Source organism: Ailuropoda melanoleuca, chromosome 1, assembly GCF_002007445.2.
Source record: "Ailuropoda melanoleuca isolate Jingjing chromosome 1, ASM200744v2, whole genome shotgun sequence".
Classification (NCBI taxonomy): domain Eukaryota; kingdom Metazoa; phylum Chordata; class Mammalia; order Carnivora; family Ursidae; genus Ailuropoda; species Ailuropoda melanoleuca.
Window position 1 is genome coordinate 158,747,325 of NC_048218.1, and position 18,205 is coordinate 158,765,529.

At 34.0% G+C, this 18,205-nt stretch overlaps 1 protein-coding gene across 3 annotated transcripts in view; it reads left to right on the forward strand.

Moving 5' to 3' along the window:
- ITGB8 (integrin subunit beta 8) overlaps positions 1 to 14,067 on the forward strand; it is a 79,113-nt gene extending 65,046 nt beyond the window's left edge. For 2 of the 3 annotated variants that reach the window (XM_002915366.4, XM_034668997.1), the window contains 5 exons: positions 1,345 to 1,750; positions 4,123 to 4,348; positions 5,701 to 5,807; positions 8,866 to 9,029; positions 9,123 to 14,067. In XM_002915366.4, the coding sequence (XP_002915412.1) occupies positions 1,345 to 1,750; positions 4,123 to 4,348; positions 5,701 to 5,807; positions 8,866 to 9,029; positions 9,123 to 9,245 (1,026 nt within the window). In that variant the 3' untranslated portion in view covers positions 9,246 to 14,067. The remainder of the gene's footprint in view (positions 1 to 1,344; positions 1,751 to 4,122; positions 4,349 to 5,700; positions 5,808 to 8,865; positions 9,030 to 9,122) is intronic. The other variant, XR_004628084.1, reaches the window with a different exon arrangement.
- The last annotated feature ends 4,138 nt before the right edge of the window (positions 14,068 to 18,205 follow it).

An 18,205-nucleotide genomic window follows, 5' to 3' on the forward strand; every position in this document is an offset into this window, starting at 1 on the left:
AATCAGTTTTGGCAGAATGATTTTCCTTACTTCTTACATTTTTTTTTCCTTTTCCTTTTCCTTTGTCTATAATCCCTTTCCCCCCTCACTTTCAACTAAGTAGTATAAACAGCTTGACTCTCAGGAAGAGTCATGTGACCTCTTCATTACATAAACCCCGAGTTTTGCTCTGTTAATACTGGCAATGACCACATTATCCTACACATCTGTTAATCCTTAACATTCTTAAAGACAAAACCATTTCAAGTACAATACCAACTGCATTAATTTTAATATTATGAAACTGATTCTAATTTCTGATGCATATATGTAATATATAAGCCTAAATTTAGATCTTTTGTATCTCGTGTGTGTGTGTGTACACACACGTGAATTTGTGCTAGGCTTTTTGGTCAGAGTGGAGATAGGTATATATATCCATCCCGACAAAAAAGGCTACCACAAATTATTTTTAAGTCTCAATAGATCTCAGTCTAACATGGAAAAAAACCTACAATCTTATTTGCCAAAGTACCTGAAGATCATAAGGTAGGTTAACAAATACAAAAGACACATTAAACCAATCATGTCCTGCAAAAAGAAAAAAAAAATAGAGAAAAAGAAAAAAAACTTGGCAGGATCTGTCATTTCACAAGGGAAAAAAAGTCCTGCTAACCCAGATCTTTAGATGTGGGCTCACATCTCCTGAGACAAATGTATGACCTTGTATTGAGATCTTAAGATCTGAGAGAGTCCTAAATCTTTTTCCCTTAAGTAACATCAGAGAAAGCCTCATGTTTTCCTTCATTAACACCATGTATAAACTAAAATTGAACCCTGAAACTTTACTTGGACCTCTAGGAAATAGGAACAAAAATAAAAATTGTTCATCTGAACATCCTATCTCATGGTTTTAAACCAGGAGAGCAGTAGTCCTTTATTTTAGTTTATTTGATCTATCGCTTGTGACAAATATTCAATAACCTCATGTTTTAAGGACTTAATTCAGAAAATGTTTTATTCTCTCTCAAGTTTGCTAAGAAATCAATGGAGGACATCATTTAATCCTTGGAAGTAGAGTAGGCATTACAAATAGGCTTGAATCCATGTGCATTTAATGGTATAACATAGACAAGTAGCAGTCATTGCTTCCTTTAACTCTCTAGTTTATTAATTAGGAAATAAACGAAATTAAAAAGGGATGTTACTTCTACCTATGAAAGAGTACATGTGTAATTTGCAAAGTATTACACATTTCTATAAGATGATACATTGTTGATTCAGAATATCATTAACAGATAACAATAGTGATGATAAAAATAATCAGGACATATAAATATATTTTCTTTCCCTCCCCCCATTTAGGTTCTTTTCAATGTAACAGTTACAATGAAAAAGTGTGATGTCACAGGAGGAAAGAGCTATGCAATAATCAAACCTATTGGTTTCAATGAAACCACTAAAATTCATATACACAGAAACTGCAGCTGTCAGTGTGATGACAGGAGAGGACCTAAACGAAAGTGTGTAGATGACGTTTTTCTAGATGCCAAGTGTTTTCAGTGTAATGAGAATAAATGTCATTTTGATGAAGATCAACTTCCTTCTGAGAGTTGCAAGTCACACAAGGATCAACCTGTTTGCAGTGGTCGAGGAGTTTGTGTTTGTGGAAAATGTTTATGTCACAAAATTAAGCTTGGAAAAGTATATGGAAAATACTGTGAAAAGGATGACTTCTCTTGTCCATATCACCATGGAAATCTGTGTGCTGGTAAGTAGAAATAAATATATACATGCAGTTTTTACCAGTTACTATTAAACTAGCATATATGTTAAAGTATCTTTAAATCACATCTTTATAATTACCAATCCTGAATCTGAATTTAATATTCAGAGGTCCAAAGTCTATGAAATTAGAGCATGGCAACAGATTTGTGGCACAGGATTCTGCTATTTATATTTTAAATTATTTTGTACAGGAAATACTTCAAAATAAGAACCAAAAATTAAGTGTTATTCTCACTTGATCTTGTAAAGATGGAAATTACTTCTGATGTCTGGCAGGTTTTCTATAATCAGAGTATTCTTCTAGAAAGACCTGATTCATTCTCATAAGTGGTCACTCCCTTCAGCTTGCTCAGAAGATAGTGAGCTATAAAAACATAGTTTCCATTCATTGGAAAATTCTTAATGCATTATTATAGATGATATTAAAAGTTTGTAATAATATAAACCTTTACAGTTTATTTTTAGAACAACACCAGCAACAAAATTATCAAAGGACAACATTCTCCAAGAAAATGCTGGCTTCATAAGTAATCTAGAAGATTAGTACCAGAGACCACACGCAGATGATGTTTAAAAATGAAATAATTTAAAACAAAAATATCGAAAGTACTTTTTGGCTAATTCAGTTTACTGCCACCTAGAGGTTAGAGTCTAGAAAATCTGTGCAACATTTGAAATGTAATACAAAATATGTTTTTAAATGAATTAATTTTTCTGTGACATTGTGATAAAGCCACTTATTGTTAAAACAGCTTTTTAATGTTTGCATTTTGGTGAGCAAATATTAATTAAATTACTGATGAACTGAAATATTTCACTGTCATAACCATATGGAAAATAACAAACCTATACAAATTTTCTATTCTTGTGTAAACTAGAAATTTGCCCTATATCACATAAAGATGCAATGGAAAAATTGCCTTTTTATTCTGTTATAGACACAAAACATTATATATGCCAAACATTTATTCTGCTGTATCATTGGTAGAATGGATTATAGATGATTTAAGAACAAACTAGCAATTATCTTCTAATTTTTAGGGCTAATCTTATTTGGAACAGGGAAGAAGAAGAATTCTGATATCCCACAGCTGTTAATCTCTCAAAGAAGCCTGAAATACATTGAGAATCCCAGTCTCCATTTATAGTTAAATATCAAAAATCAATGTACTAGCCCTTCTATATGACTATATTACTGGCCCACAGGCAGTTGAAAATCTGCTTTGAATTATTTGCATATAAATTATAAGTGCAAACTGTAGGCTGACAAACATTTTCTTCACTAGTCTCCTTTGAGAATAAAAACACATGTTCACAGGTCAGCTGGCTAGGATTAGGCGTGCAGCCTACATATAGGGAACAGGGTCTGGCAGGCATTTGTTTGGCCTGGACCTCATTAGTTTTACATTTAGCAATTGAGTTGATCCAACAGTAGATTTTATGGAACAGTTACCCTGTGAGGTGCTTCTCAGTAAAGGGAGGGAGGGAAGGAGAGAGGGTGGAAGCCAGGAAGCAAGAGAAGGAAGGAAGGAAAAGTCTGTGGCCACATAAGCTTGAGAACCCTGTAATATATATTCCTTCTTGAAGATTTCTAATTCACGTAAGCATGTTAAATTTTAAATGCTTCCTGCAGTCTAAAATCCATTTAAGTACATATAACCAGTGTTTCCCCTCAACTCACTTGTCTGCATGCATGCCCCCAACCCCAACACACACACACACACACACCCGACCTTGCTTTCTCTCATTTTTGACCTAATAACAGCTCACAGCATACTGCAGGACATGCCCTTCTAACCTGTTAAATAATGTCCTGAAGATGTGAAAGGATTAGTTCAACTTCCTCAGAGATCTTATCTTTAAAATGGTATTAGCAGAACTGAAGCACTAAAAGGGTTTGCCTCACAGACCAAAATTATCCCAGGCCCTTAGCAATAATGAGAGACTAAGAGAATAAATTATGGAAGCTATTAATCAAATACGCCTGTTTTTTAGATTTTAAAACAGACAATTAACATTACTTCAGCTTTTGTAGTTTTTTTGTATTTGTGTGTTTTTTATTTAAAACTGAACGGACGGTGACCTTCAAGTGGTCAGGTAGCCACTGCAGCAGAGCAGTTTCACAACTGTCAGCACAACGGATTAACATTGGTAGAGTATCTATGACGGAACAGCTTTGAAAATAGACACTCCTAAACCCTAGCATTGTTCTTGTCAGACCAATAGCAAATGATGCTGTTTCCATTCACTTGACTGTTGGCGTGTTTCCATGGAGATGGGAGGGGAATTCATGTTTGGAAACACTTCACAGAGTCAGCGACCCCAATGATTTAGGTCCTGGAGTGTCTGTTGCAGGGCATGGAGAGTGTGAAGCAGGCAGATGCCAGTGCTTCAGTGGCTGGGAAGGGGATCGGTGCCAGTGCCCGTCAGCATCAGCCCAGCACTGTGTCAATCCAAAGGGCCAAGTGTGTAGTGGAAGAGGTACATGTGTATGTGGCAGGTGTGAATGCACGGATCCCAGGAGCATCGGCCGCTTCTGTGAACACTGCCCCACGTGTCACACAGCCTGCAGTGAAAACTGGTATGTGTTCTCTAACTCCAAACATACATAAAGCAGTCCTTCATTATAGCTGTTTGTCCTTTTTTTTAATTTTACCTTTCTTAATCTTAGAAATTGCTGGATCTTCTCTACCAGGTAAGTTGTTATCATCATGCTAAAAAAGAACTGAATGGGGGAATTTAGGAATTAGGGAACTTAAAATTCAAACTTTTGGCCACTAGATAGCTGTGAAAGTATCAGCATTCATCTAAGCACTCACTCCCTTAGCTTTTTTGAAATAGGTTTGTTGTTTTAAAGAATAATATTTGGTGTACATTGTTCTTTCCCCAGCTTTATCGAGATATAACTGACATATAACCTTGTTTACACAAGGCTTAAGGTGTGCAACATGATGATTAAAAGCTGCCTACTTCCCAGCTTACTATCATTAGCTCTTTGACTTAGAGTACATTGTTGAAATCTCTATGCTTCACTTTCTTGACACTGGAAGAGAGGATAATAATAATAATAATAATAATAATAATAATATCTGCTATAGTTCTGTGACAGAATTAGGTTAGATGATTCGTATAAAACAAAAAAACCCAACCTTTGTACTTGGTGCATAATAATCCTAGAATAAATGTTAACTATTATTATTGGGTTTCTTTTATTTATATTGTGTTGGTTTAAAAAAATTATTTTAAAAATAAAGAATGATAGTGGCTGTGAAGCACCTCTGGAAATAAGTGATGGATGAGAAAAGCTGATACGTTAAATGAAGGTGGCATTGCTGTTTTGTGCCAGTAACTAATTTCCCAGGAACAGTCTAAGCCTGCTCAAAGATCACTACTCTAAACATTACTGTACCTTCTAATTTGTTTTATTCACATTTTTTAAGACCTTCACTTTCTCAGATTGGTAGCTCAAGTAAAAATTTTTAAAATTATGCATAGAAATTTATGTAACTATCTTGGAAATGCAGTACTTAAAAATAATGCTGGAGTTATTTCTAATGAACCCAACTGAAACTTGAACTGTGTATTCATTGCTAAACTTTTCTAGTAGTACAACATTTATCCTCTGAAATATTTTTGTGAGTTTTATTTGTGATGAAAGCATCTTATGCATTTCCTATTTTCTTCTCAATACAGAAAATTCATTATTTTGATTTTATACATTATTAAAATATTTTTAGTGGCTAGAATATAATTTTGTCATGCTATTAAATTCAGCCAGTATTACAAATAAATGTCATGGCTTTCTTCCCCAGTTTTAAAAGGCTGCTGTCCTAAAGCAGCACTACTCTATTTTGATATTTTATTTCTTGCAGAAAATTCTGTGGGCTAGAACCTTTTCAAGGTTAAATGTTTCATTTCTGTTCATTCTTACAGGAATTGCGTGCAATGCCTTCACCCTCACAACTTGTCTCAAGCTATACTTGATCGTTGTAAAACCTCATGTGCTCTCATGGAACAGCATTACATGGACCAAACATCAGGTAAACCAAAGCTTAATAAAGCACTAAAGAGTATCTTCAGAGAATCACATTTCCCCAAAAGGCTCATAATCAATCACCCTAAAGAAAGGACTAACTGCTTTAGTGTTTTCAGTCTTCCAGAGATGGTACTCTATAAAGCAGCTGAGTATATTTGCCACGGTTTGGCTGAATTGTTACATCTCCAATCCAGTTATCCAACTAAATTCTCATGCTGTGCCCCTCTGTGGAAGTACACCAAGCAGATTTACTATAGAGGCCTCAGTGAGCCAAGAGTGGAAATTTCCTACATAGAGTCCATTTCACCCTTACAGATAAACTATGGAACCATACTTATCTTTCATAATCCAAGCTTGCTTCCAGTTCCAACTTTCCTCATGTAAAGCCAAAATTCACTTTTATGTTTCAGGTGAAGCCAAAAATCCTAAGTAGCCATGAGCTGCTTTTGCAAAATATATAACTTATAAAGGGCCATTCTTTTCTGGTATTTTTCATTCTGTTGTAAATATAATTTAGAGATGAATGATTATAAAGGCAGCATATGGGAAAAGGCATGAAACTTTTAGTCTGAAGACCTTGGCTTAATGGATGTCCCTTGACACTAATAGATAAGAAATATCAGCCCTCTTACAAAATTTCCTTGAGCCTCAGTTTTCCCATCTGTAATAGAGAATAATATCAAATTCAAGGAGTTGTAGGAGATTAAATGAGCCAGTGAATATGAAAGAAATATGTGAATTAAAAGATGACATGCAAATGGGAGAAACATGTGAAAGCTGTGTTCAAAGACAATTTTAAGACAAAAATTCATTAGACGCTGAAAGCCAGTACCCCACTTTGCTCAGGCGGTAAGGTGTTAAAGTACACATGAATTAGAAATTAAGCTTGAAATTATGTCTTCTTTGAAAACATGTCTACTGCTACTATTATTTCTAGTCTCTCCTCCAACCTGTAAAGATAATTCCAGCTCTTAGAGAGACTGCACAGAATAAACTTTCTCCAGTTTTGTTTCCTTCTTCCCTTGCATCCACACTGATCTTAGCCCATAATGAATTTGGCTTTGAAAAGAGCCCATGTGCTGCCAGCTGGGGCTGCAGCAATCACTCCAGAAAGCCAAGTGCCTTTTCTAATAAATAGAGCCCCTACTGTCAACATGTCATTTATTATGTTAAGTAAACAAACCTACTCTGACCTAAGTGTGGTTACAAAAAGTATTCCCTTAAAGCTCTTTAGGAAAAGCCCTTGTTTGACCTAAACTAAGATGAGAGGCATGGCTAAAGCTAAATGTTTGTCTATCCAAAATGACATTCTAAAATGCATGCATATTTGAGCCTGAAAATGTCCTCTATCCTAACCCATTAGAAATATTTGTAAAATCTATTGGTAGCTAGGGGGCTCCCCTCCCCTTCACAACTATGGTGCAAGGAGAGGGAAAGAGCATTTGTTAGCCACCTCTATTATCTATCCACTCAATCACACTTAAAGGGTGGTGTTCCGGTCTTCTGGCTAAGCTCCTCCTAGGCAAGAAGCCAATAAGTGGGATCAAGCCACGTGTCCCCTTTAAGGATCTGCTTTAGCTGACTGACTAGTTCTAAGTCAGCCAAGGAAAATGACAGTCTGTCAAGATGAAAGGCATGCTTGTCACAAACTTGAAGGTGACTGTGGAAGACTCCAAGGACACCACCTTTGAATAGAGCATCTTGGATTCTCTCTGTGTGTGAGACCAGTAACAACAGGAGACTTGTGCTTGCTTTTGGTGTTTCTATTCCAATTAGATTGGAATAGAATAGTTTAGAATATTAGACTAGAATAGAATAGAATAGTCTCTCTTCCAATTAGCCTTTCTTTCAAGGAACCTTATCACTGACCAAAGAAAAGTGGGCTGTAAATGTTCCCACTTGGAGAGAAGCCCTTGCCTCATTTCTGAGTTCTTGGCTTATTCAAAAGCATACTTGGTCATCCCTACGAATTCAGACACAAATTACCCATGTTTGGGTGATTGCTCTTCTAAATCTTGGAAGGTCCCCTCCCAAAAGGCCCTCTCAGGGAGACCCTCAGGCATTTAGGTGAAGTCCCCAAAGTCTGGAGAATGGGCAGAAGACACATGCCTCTTTAAGCCAGGAAGTAATTTTGTGTATCTGGGGCAGCTGGTGAATTCTGTGGAATACTGGCATATTGTGCAATGTTCCTCTTAGATTAGGGTAATACTTCTGGCATCCACAGAGCCCGTAGACTTTCCAACTAGGGTTTGCCAAAGGTCTGGTCCTAAAACAGAGACCTAGTATGCTCCTCCTCTTAATGCAGCATTTTCCTTTTCCAGCTAGTGATTATTTGTTCTTAAAATAAAATACACAGTGGAATTTTTAGAAGCCAAATATGACAGATTTGGTTGACAAGTAAAAATTAAATTAATAAAAATTGAGGAAAGAGATTTGCATATTGTCCCGAGTTGGACACTCTTATTCCCTGGAGAGGCTACATGTAATATTAATGGAAATTTACACTACACTTTCAAGGGAAATACTTATTCATCTATTAGAATAGTACTGACTTTAGCTTCTGCATTTGTTTACTTTATTTTCCATTACTGATGTGCAATGAATGAAGAGCAAGCATAACAAGAGAAACATATGCTGATACATAGAGTTGTTAAATAATTTTGAAATCCTGTTTTCCACTTAGTGATCAACAGTGCACACCACAAAAACTGCCCCTCTTTGTCACAGATAAAATTTTATTTGGTTAAGGGATTTGGATACATTCCAGTTAATACAGTTAAAGAATCAAGCTGCAAAGAAATAATATTTTTGAATACTTTAATTGTGGCTGTTCTCCAAAACAGGGTTTTCTCTTGGAAATATTTTAATAATAAATGTGTTATAAAAATTACAGAGTTTACTTTTTGAATCAATAGTAATGATATTCTTCTGTTTTGAAAATGTAGATTTGCAAATATCTCTGGTCCTATTAGTTGAGATGGAGAACATTGTTTGCTTGTTTTAAAATCCTTTGATTTACTCATTCCAGTTTTTAATCCATTTATTTGTTTGCTTTTTTACAGAATGTTTCTCTAGCCCAAGCTATTTAAGAATATTTTTCATCATCTTCATAGTTACATTCTTGATTGGGTTACTTAAAGTCCTTATCGTTAGACAGGTGATACTACAATGGAATAGTAATAAAATTAAGTCCTCGGCAGATTACAGGGTGTCATCCTCAAAAAAGGTCAGTGAATTCTAAAAAAGAATTACTATCGGTATGTCATTGTCTACTTCTAATATTTAGACTGTTAATTAATAATATTTTTTCTCCATCAAGGACAAGTTGATTCTGCAAAGTGTTTGCACAAGAGCAGTAACCTACCGACGTGAGAAACCTGAAGAAATAAAAATGGATATCAGCAAATTAAATGCTCATGAAACTTTCAGGTGCAACTTCTAAAAAGCTAAAAAGTACTTTATGGGAAACTGGATTTTTAATAATTGCTCCTAAAAACATACAATTTTAAAAGTCACAGGAGGAGACAAACTGTTCTAGAACATGCTGGTTGCTGGTTGTCCACTTGAATGAAGACTGACAAGCATCCTCATCATCATGTGACTCACATCGCTGCTGAATTTTTCAGAGAAAAATGTGTCTTACTACTGTTTGAGACTAGTGTCATTGTAGCACTTTACTGTAATATATAACTTATTTAGATCAGCATAGAATGTAGATCATCTGAAGAGCACTGATTACACTTTACAGGTACCCGCCATTCCTATGCTTCCCGGAGAGAGACAATGCTGTGTCACTACAAGGGTACAGTAATCCCTGCACCAAACATGTGGATCAAAAAAATAAAAGGCAGTTATACTACTGTTGCCAAACACTTCAACAACTGGCAGTGAATAGACAAGAACATCTAGATGAATAAATGGTTAGTGTTTGACTTATTCAAGAGGTTAACAGATAAAACCTTAATTTTGAGGGATATTGCTTTTGAAACTGTGTAGTGTTATGCATGTGTTTATGTTTTCTGCTTCTTACAAGATACTAATTTCAACATTCTCTCTTTGCCTTTATATTTTTTCTTTCTTACAGGATAAGTTTATATATGTCACAGATGACTGGATTAAATAAGTGCTAAGTTACTACTGCCATAAAAACCTAATAGTACAATGTCACTTTATTAGAATACTGATTTTTAAAAGCTGAATGTTTAATAAGGGACACTGTAAAGTAACATCAAAATCAAACAGCTTCGTTGTGTGCAGACGTGGAGTCTTACATATCTTCTTACCTGATAAACTGGATGCTTCACCATTTCATTTGTCTAATCATCAGGTTGAAGATCACAAGGTGTTAGAAACTCTGCCTCAAGCAAAGTGCCACATTTTTTAGTGAGTTCTCTCAGATATTTACTCCAAGTAGATATTAGCATTTTTCTAATTAAAAGCTATATTAAGCTATATTATTTTCACCCTTCAGTGCAGCCTAAAGAGTTTTTTCCCTGAATCACCTCAACCGTACTCACCAGAATTTTAAAAGTATACAATTGGAGGAGGATAGACAATATCTTAGATATAAGCTAATTCATCCTTTTACTTAGGGAGCTGAGGCTCAGAAAGTTTAAATGATATCTTAAAAAACACCCAAGTGATTAAGTGGCAGCATCTGAAGAGAACCTCTGTCTTCTTATTGCCAGGCTAGTGTTCATTGCACAATATCATGCTACCTCTTGCATCTTAAAATATTTGATTGGAAGTATTTTTAAATGTGATTTACTGAAGTCTTGAATATGTGGACATTAGAAAATTTCAAAGCAAAGCAGAAAAGAATAACTCAAACTGAATTCTGTGACTGGCTTCCAGTCTTTCCTGCTAAATCAGCTTCTAAGAGAATGCAGCATGGCCTAACTACAGGGAAATCCATTCACACCACAGCCTGTGAGTTGTGCAGTGCTCAGCCTGAGAACTTGATATGGAGGCCATGAGGTTTTATCTACCCCAATGGAAACTTCTTCACAATTACCACATCCCTACAGACTTATTCATTCTGATTTTATTGGCTAGAAGTCCGGTAGTCCTGTGTGTAGTACAGAGCTTTGCCTATGAAAACGAAGGAATTTTTAAAAAATGTCTTCTTATAATTAACTTCCCAAACTTGTCTTCCAGCACTTGAAGAAAGGCCAGATATTTGCATTTTAATAAAGACTAACATGGGGTAACATATTTTCCCCCAAAGAGGATTTTAAAACATATAATAAATTGTTGTGGAGCAAACAAGCACAGCAGCTCCATTAACTGTCCCCTACAGCCGAGCAATTATGACGCTAATTTGAGCTGTATTTCCTTCTCCTAATGAGATTGGGGACACTGGCATAATTCAGTACTGTGACTCACTTGTGTAAGATACCTTTGATCACCAAGGATAACGTAAAAATCATATTTTGCAGGCTGCCTGTCACACACAGTATCGATTTTAAAAAGAACAATATGGATAACTGATAGCTCTCTAAAAGGAAAAAGTGGAAAACATCCATTCATTAAAATGCTGATAATTTAAAAAATGAACATTATAATGTTCATAAACTAATCTCCATGTGGAATGAATTATCCAAAGGAGCAAAATAAAATGAAACCCTTAAAAATCAAGGGTTTATATTTTTATACTCTCACTAGTTTGCACTAATATAATGGACCAAGGCTGGTATCATAGGAAAGACAAACTTCCTGATAGGCAGTTCCATGCTTGATGATGATTGTAGTTATGCTTGTGATGTCTTGTGCTTTCTTTTTTTACTTAAAGACCTAATTCTTAAAGATTTTAGAGCTTATGTTTTACTTGAATAATGGATATTTTCCCGTCAAATGGCTTATGAGAAGAGAATTAATATTTGACTAGTTAGAATTAATTAAAAGGTAAGGGAAAACAGGGTATTCTTATTCTTAGATTAAATAATTTATGTAAATAGAGCCTATTTTCAACTAATTTGACCGTAGAAGTCTTTTGAGATTCATCATATTAAACAAATAATGAAATTTTAAATAGTTAACAAAGAACTTGAACAACACTTTTGGTACGATAGCATTTTTGTGCTCTAAAGTATGTAATGATTTAGAAATGTGCCATATATACACTACAATATAACTGTATGCATTTTACTTCTCTGGGGACATCTTTATACCACAGTGTACATGGATTTATAACCATTTAATATCTTTTTTGGAAACTTATTAATATATATGAAGTCATACACATTCTCTTCAAGACTCAAAAAATCACTTAAAAATCTGATTATGTACTGAATGTTCAATATAGCTTTGGTTTATAAGGATAAAAGAATCTAAGGTTAACAGAGTAGATTTCTTTGGAGGCAAATTTTTCAAAACTTAAAATTAGTAGATGCATCAAATACAACACTTCACAAAAGGATAAATTCCAAATTTTTAAAAAACATACTTAATTCTTTAAAAATATTCTTATGTATGACAAGCATCCATGAGTCACTGAAATATGATTATGATGAACTACAAAAATTTTTCTCCATAGAATCACATTCCCTCTGATTACATGGTATAGTAAATTAGACTCAATGGCTTTCCCTTCCTTTCCTTATTCCTAGTTTTCCTACTCACTTTTCCTGAGATTGCCCTAAAACTCTAAGCTCAATAAGGCTTATTGTGAAAAATAACTCAATGTAATAGTATAATGAAGTTCTTCATTTCTAAACATCTTTTAATGGTTTCAAAATTCATCATGTAACTGAACCAAGATGTACACATCAAAAACTAAGAATTTAAAATTTTCACAACCATTTGAGCTTCTTTCAGGTCTAAAGGGTTTGAGATCTATATCTTTAATAAAAGTATTGAGTGAAATATAGCTATTTGGGAGTTCAATCATGTTCATATTGTACTCTGTTTTATATCTTCAATATTTAATTTACCACTATCCTTATTTATATTGACCTTAAGAACTCCTTTTCATGCAATGCAAACTAAGATATACTTTCAGAGACATATAAAACTAGCATTCTTTCAGATCATTTCCTTTTTCTTTTATAATTACTGTATGGCAAATTTATGGGTAACTGATTATACATATTCATATTTTACTGATTCTAAGATATCTACTTTTTAATTTAACATTTCTAAAATTGTGATATATCATGCAATCATTGGCATCTTAGATGCAGTGTTTGAAGTTGTACTTGAATAAATATTACACTAATTCACCTTTAAATGTTCATGGGGATAGGGACATTCCTTTTATAAATATTTGAGAACCAACCAATTTATGATAACATGTGAGGCCAATTTTCAGTACGGCTGAATCACATACAATTCATCATGGAGCCTGTCTGATTATGAGCTCAGATCCTGCAGACATTTAGGTTATGAAATCTCTTTCATCTTCCTATGTATACTTTATGCTGGCGGCTATGATTTCAGCAAACCTAACTTAACTGACAAGAATGGGTGGGTTTCTCCCAGTTTTGCTAACAAATTTTTAATCTTTCTATTCCTTTGTAAAGAATATCTCATGTGATCATCTCACTTTTAAACAGAATTAACTGGAAAAATATATGAAACCTTCGTAATTAGATTTTGTAGCATCTTGTATGTCTTATGTCAATGACAGAAGAAAAATATGATACAACCAATCAGTACTGTAGAAAAAAAACTTTCCCTTCAAGTCCTCTCATTTTTTTATTCTTCTTTCTCATTTCTGTTCTTTTGTTTGATTTTTTTCTTTGGCTTTGATAAATTTACCTTTAAGCCCATATAATGACTGTCATAAAACAGCATATTTAAGTTATTTGAATTATATGAAACAATTGTTCAGCTACCTGGGTAGCTGTTAATGAAATACCTGAGAGTAATAACACTACTCTTTTATCTACCTGGCATACTTTCCTTCATAAAATCTATCTTTGTAAGCTAACTCTTATTAATCTGATTTCCAACCTCTATGACCTATTTCAGTTAAAATTATTTAATCCAACAATATTAAAAAACAAAACAAAGAAAAAACAACTGCAGTTATCAAGGATGGAAAATGTGTGATTTGTGTAAAGAACATTCACTAACTTTACACTGTACTACAGATAAATGTGATTTTGATAAGAATTCCCCACAATGACAATTTATGGTACATAAATTTATGAATAATATTGAATATGAAATATTTTAATTCTAAATTATAAGAAAATATAAATTTGCACATAATATAGAAATTCATTTTTGTATATTTAACATAACTTTAAAACTATTTTACATTTACCAGCTACTTTATTAAAGGTTTTTAAACATCTGCAAAATAATTTAGAAATGTTTTTAAATTATCAGTAATATAACCTTATTTGTTTCATTTAACAAGTTCTGCCTGTGTAAAAAAAAATAATATAAAGTGTATTTTTAAATTAAAATATTTGAATTTAAAATAGCTCTTATGAAAGAAACAAATTCTCATTAAACATGTTTCTTATTATTTCTGGCTTTGAATTGACATAGTTAAATTGCCTTAAATGACACAGAAAATTGGGGAATAAGATAATTTTGGAAAATATACTATGAACCTGTTCATGTAATTTTGATTGACTACTAACTTCTGTTTTATGTATTTATTAAAGAGCTGACACTGTAGTTTGTTGTGAGATGTTTATTTTTCTAACAGAGCTTATAACAGTTATGACAAGGCATTTAATTAATGCATCATTCTGTCTAAAAGTAGGTATTAATCAATATGAAATTTTATGTTTTAAAATAAAAATGTAAAGATCTAAGAATGCACAGAACGCTTCTTTGTTTACATTGTGTGTTACGTGACCCTAGAGCTGCCAGACAACAGCGCATTTTCATACAAGGAAATGTAATGTCACCCATACATTGTCATTGGTGGAGGACATTACATAATTCCAAAAAGCTACTACTTCTGGAAAGTTGTAGAACCAATGATAAAGATGTGGGACCATCCAAATTTCTCTCTTCCCTTTCGATAGCTGCCCAAAAGTGGAAGCAGAAAGAACATCCAAATTACAGAGAACTGAAAAATTAGCTAAAAGATAAGTCAGGCTTTTTTTTTTTTTTACTAGTCAGAGACTTCTACCATCACCTTGATACAAATGTAACATTCATAAACTTCAATTGCCCATTCTTGAGAGCCATATTTAAACAACTGAAATTTATGGAATACCCTTGTGTTGATTGTCCTCTGTTTAACTGAGGGGCGAGAGTAAAGCAGATGAAGGACAAGTTAAAAGTCAAAAAAGACATGTGGACAGATTGCCTGTCATTAAGGAATTTTAATAGATTGAAGGAAAAGGTATGTGTAGCACATCTATAAGTAGAACAGTTGCACTGGAAAGATCAGATGGATTCTATCAGGAGGTCTCAGAAGGACTTTATTTTTGAGAGTTCATCCCAGTTGTGTTCAGACTACAGTCTTTCAGGCTCAGAATCACGATTTTGTTATGATTGCTGTTTGGCCCATACTTCCACCTTCAATAATAGGACTGGAGTTTCAGTAGAGCACACAGCTAAGACTTAACTACCCAGACTCCTTTGCAGCTAAATGTGATCAGAGGACTAAATGTTGCCAGTGAAATGGTAGAGGAGGGAGTATATATAACCCTGGATCTCACGTCCCTGTTCTCTCTTTTTGTTCTCTGCAACAACTGGAGCAGCTGTCTTGGCCAAGGAAGCCCTGTGCTGAAATTGTCAGAGCTTCCCCTTCAGCCATCAGCTGCTTATCTTAAGACTGATACCTGGTAGGGAAACAATCCCTTCAGCTAAACCACTGCATTTGATGTTACAGCAGACGATCTACACTCTAACAATGTATCCTTTATATAAAAGTCTCACTGAATGTTCAGCAATACTAACTACCATTTCCCTTGATCTTTCAAATCAGAAAAACAAGGCATGAATGTGTTAAGGATCTCGTATAAATAAACACAGCCAGCAAGCTGCCAAGGCAGAATTCATGCCAGGTCTGTTTTTCTCTCCATAAATGACTGATTGTACGTCTTGTGAGGATAGATTTTACTAGTTTAACCAGTTTTACTAGTCGAACTATGTCCCCAAGCACCCCCCCCAAAAAAGTGCAATAAATTAACTTGAAGAGTTAATGTATGTGCAGAAAGTATTACACAGGAAAGAGTGAATAAACCTTAAAAATGAAAAAAAAAATGCTAATGCATTCAGATGTTGGAGTTATACCAGAGTAGGTCCACAGAGGAGAGCATTTGCCTGGACATTGAAGGAAAGGTGAGTGTGGACATATAGAAAGGTGATGTCAGGGAGAGTTAGGGGAATGGTAAAGCAGACAAAAGTGAGAATTCCATGCAAGAACATTGATACCTTATTGAGATACAGCTCTGGATAAAAAAAAGGCAGTAACCTACAGGTCCTAAGTTATGAATTTGATTTCCAGGGTTAGAAATTTGAATTTTGGCTACTAGGAAAAAGCGAGACCTAAAGTTTTTACATAGAAAAGTGACATTATAAAGAATTATACATAGTTTGGCATATACTCACAAAAACCAAATATAATTTCTTAATTAAACATTAATTTCATACCCTCTAATGCTGTCAATACTTTTTAATACTATTAAAGTTGAATGACTATGTCATATACCTGAAACTAATATAACGTGTCAACTCTACTCAGTTAAAAATTTATTTTTAAATAGTATTAAGTATTTAATGCTATTAAATGCTTTTTATACCAAATTTAAATACTATTTAGTACTAACGTAAAAAAAATTGGAAGTATACAAAAGCAGAAAAAAATTCAAAATCCAACTTTCTAATATCAATTACTTTCACATCTAGGCATATTCTCATTTTATTTTCTATATACTTTACCATTTTTATTGTGCAGATAATGCATATTTATTATAAAACATCCAAAAATACTGAGGCACTATAATTCAAATAAATACTACTTCAGTCTGACCACCCAGCATTGACCGTTGCCATTATTTTCTAGAGACATATACCTGTTTGTATCTAAGAAATATGCTGTGAAGAGTCTAGTATAAAAAAAATTTTTTATTCAAAAACATTTCAAATTTTTCCATGTCAAGATTTAAACAATCTTTAATAGGTATATATTATCCCATTCATGAATGTGTCACTATCTCTTATATTTACTGAGTAAAGAATGAGCAGGATATGATACCAAACATAAAATACTGGTTAACAACTTCAGTATTCAACAAGAGGAGACTGGTTAAATAAGTTGCTTTAGAATGGAAAGGATTTGCATAGTTATAATGGCAAAGAAGAAGGAGCCAATGTAGACAGAAATGTTTATGTTGGGAAGGTTTGGATTGGTCTAAGGCAAAATAAGGAAGCATTTCAAATTGTGACAAAAAGGAGTCAGTGAAGTGAGCTTGAAGAATTTTTATGAAGAAGTAAAGATCTAGACCAAAGTACAAAGGGAGTGAATATGAGCTACTATTGCAAGGAAGATTTGAGAGAATTTGGGGACTGGCTAGATAATAGGTGATAAGGAAAGAAGTTAGTGGAAGAGAATTCCAATGCCAATTCTGAAAGTCACTATAGACTTCTATCCAAATTGGATAAAACTTCCAATCTTGTCTCACAAACCACATTGTTCTTGCCAATCCATGACTTTTAGACTAAATTCTAACTTCATCAAAATATTTGGCCAGACAAAACTAAAGCTGTGAATTTTTAAACCATGTCAATGATCATGCTTTCAAAATTATCAAAATAAGCCTAATTGCAAGGTAGGCAGTATCTCCTTTTAAGCAGTTATTTATATATGAATACTTTGGTCATAATTAGAATCAATGGTGGGCTGTCCAAGAAAAATAAATGATACCTTGGCTTTCAACTTGGCAATCCTTTAGCTCTTATTCGGACTGGTGCATTATTTAGCACTTAGGGCCTGGTACTGTTTAGACTCCTTCCAGTGAATTGCTTTAAGCTTTAAAAAAATCCTCAGACTATAGTGGTGAAAGAAAAACACTTTCTTTATTGGGCGTTGTCATACTCTGTGCTGTTTTTCCATTGTTATGACTATAAAATACATTCTAATCATCATTAAAGTCATGCGAGATAATCATCCACTTAAGAAAACCTTAATTTGACATTAACAACAATTTATTTTACATTTCCCCTATTAAATTATAATCTGTAAATCCATGGTTTTCCAAGGGCAGTCCCTAGACCTGCAGCATCGATGCCACATGAACACTTACTAGAAATGCAGATTTTTGGTTTCTACCCCAAATCTTCTGAATCAGAAACTGGGAATGGGGCTCACTGATCTGTGCTTAACATATTCTCTTAAGTAATTCTGATGCATACCAAAGTTTGAGAACAATCTCCATAAACAGTGAAAACTATCAACAGACCATAAGCTATGGGTTATGCTTACTGGTC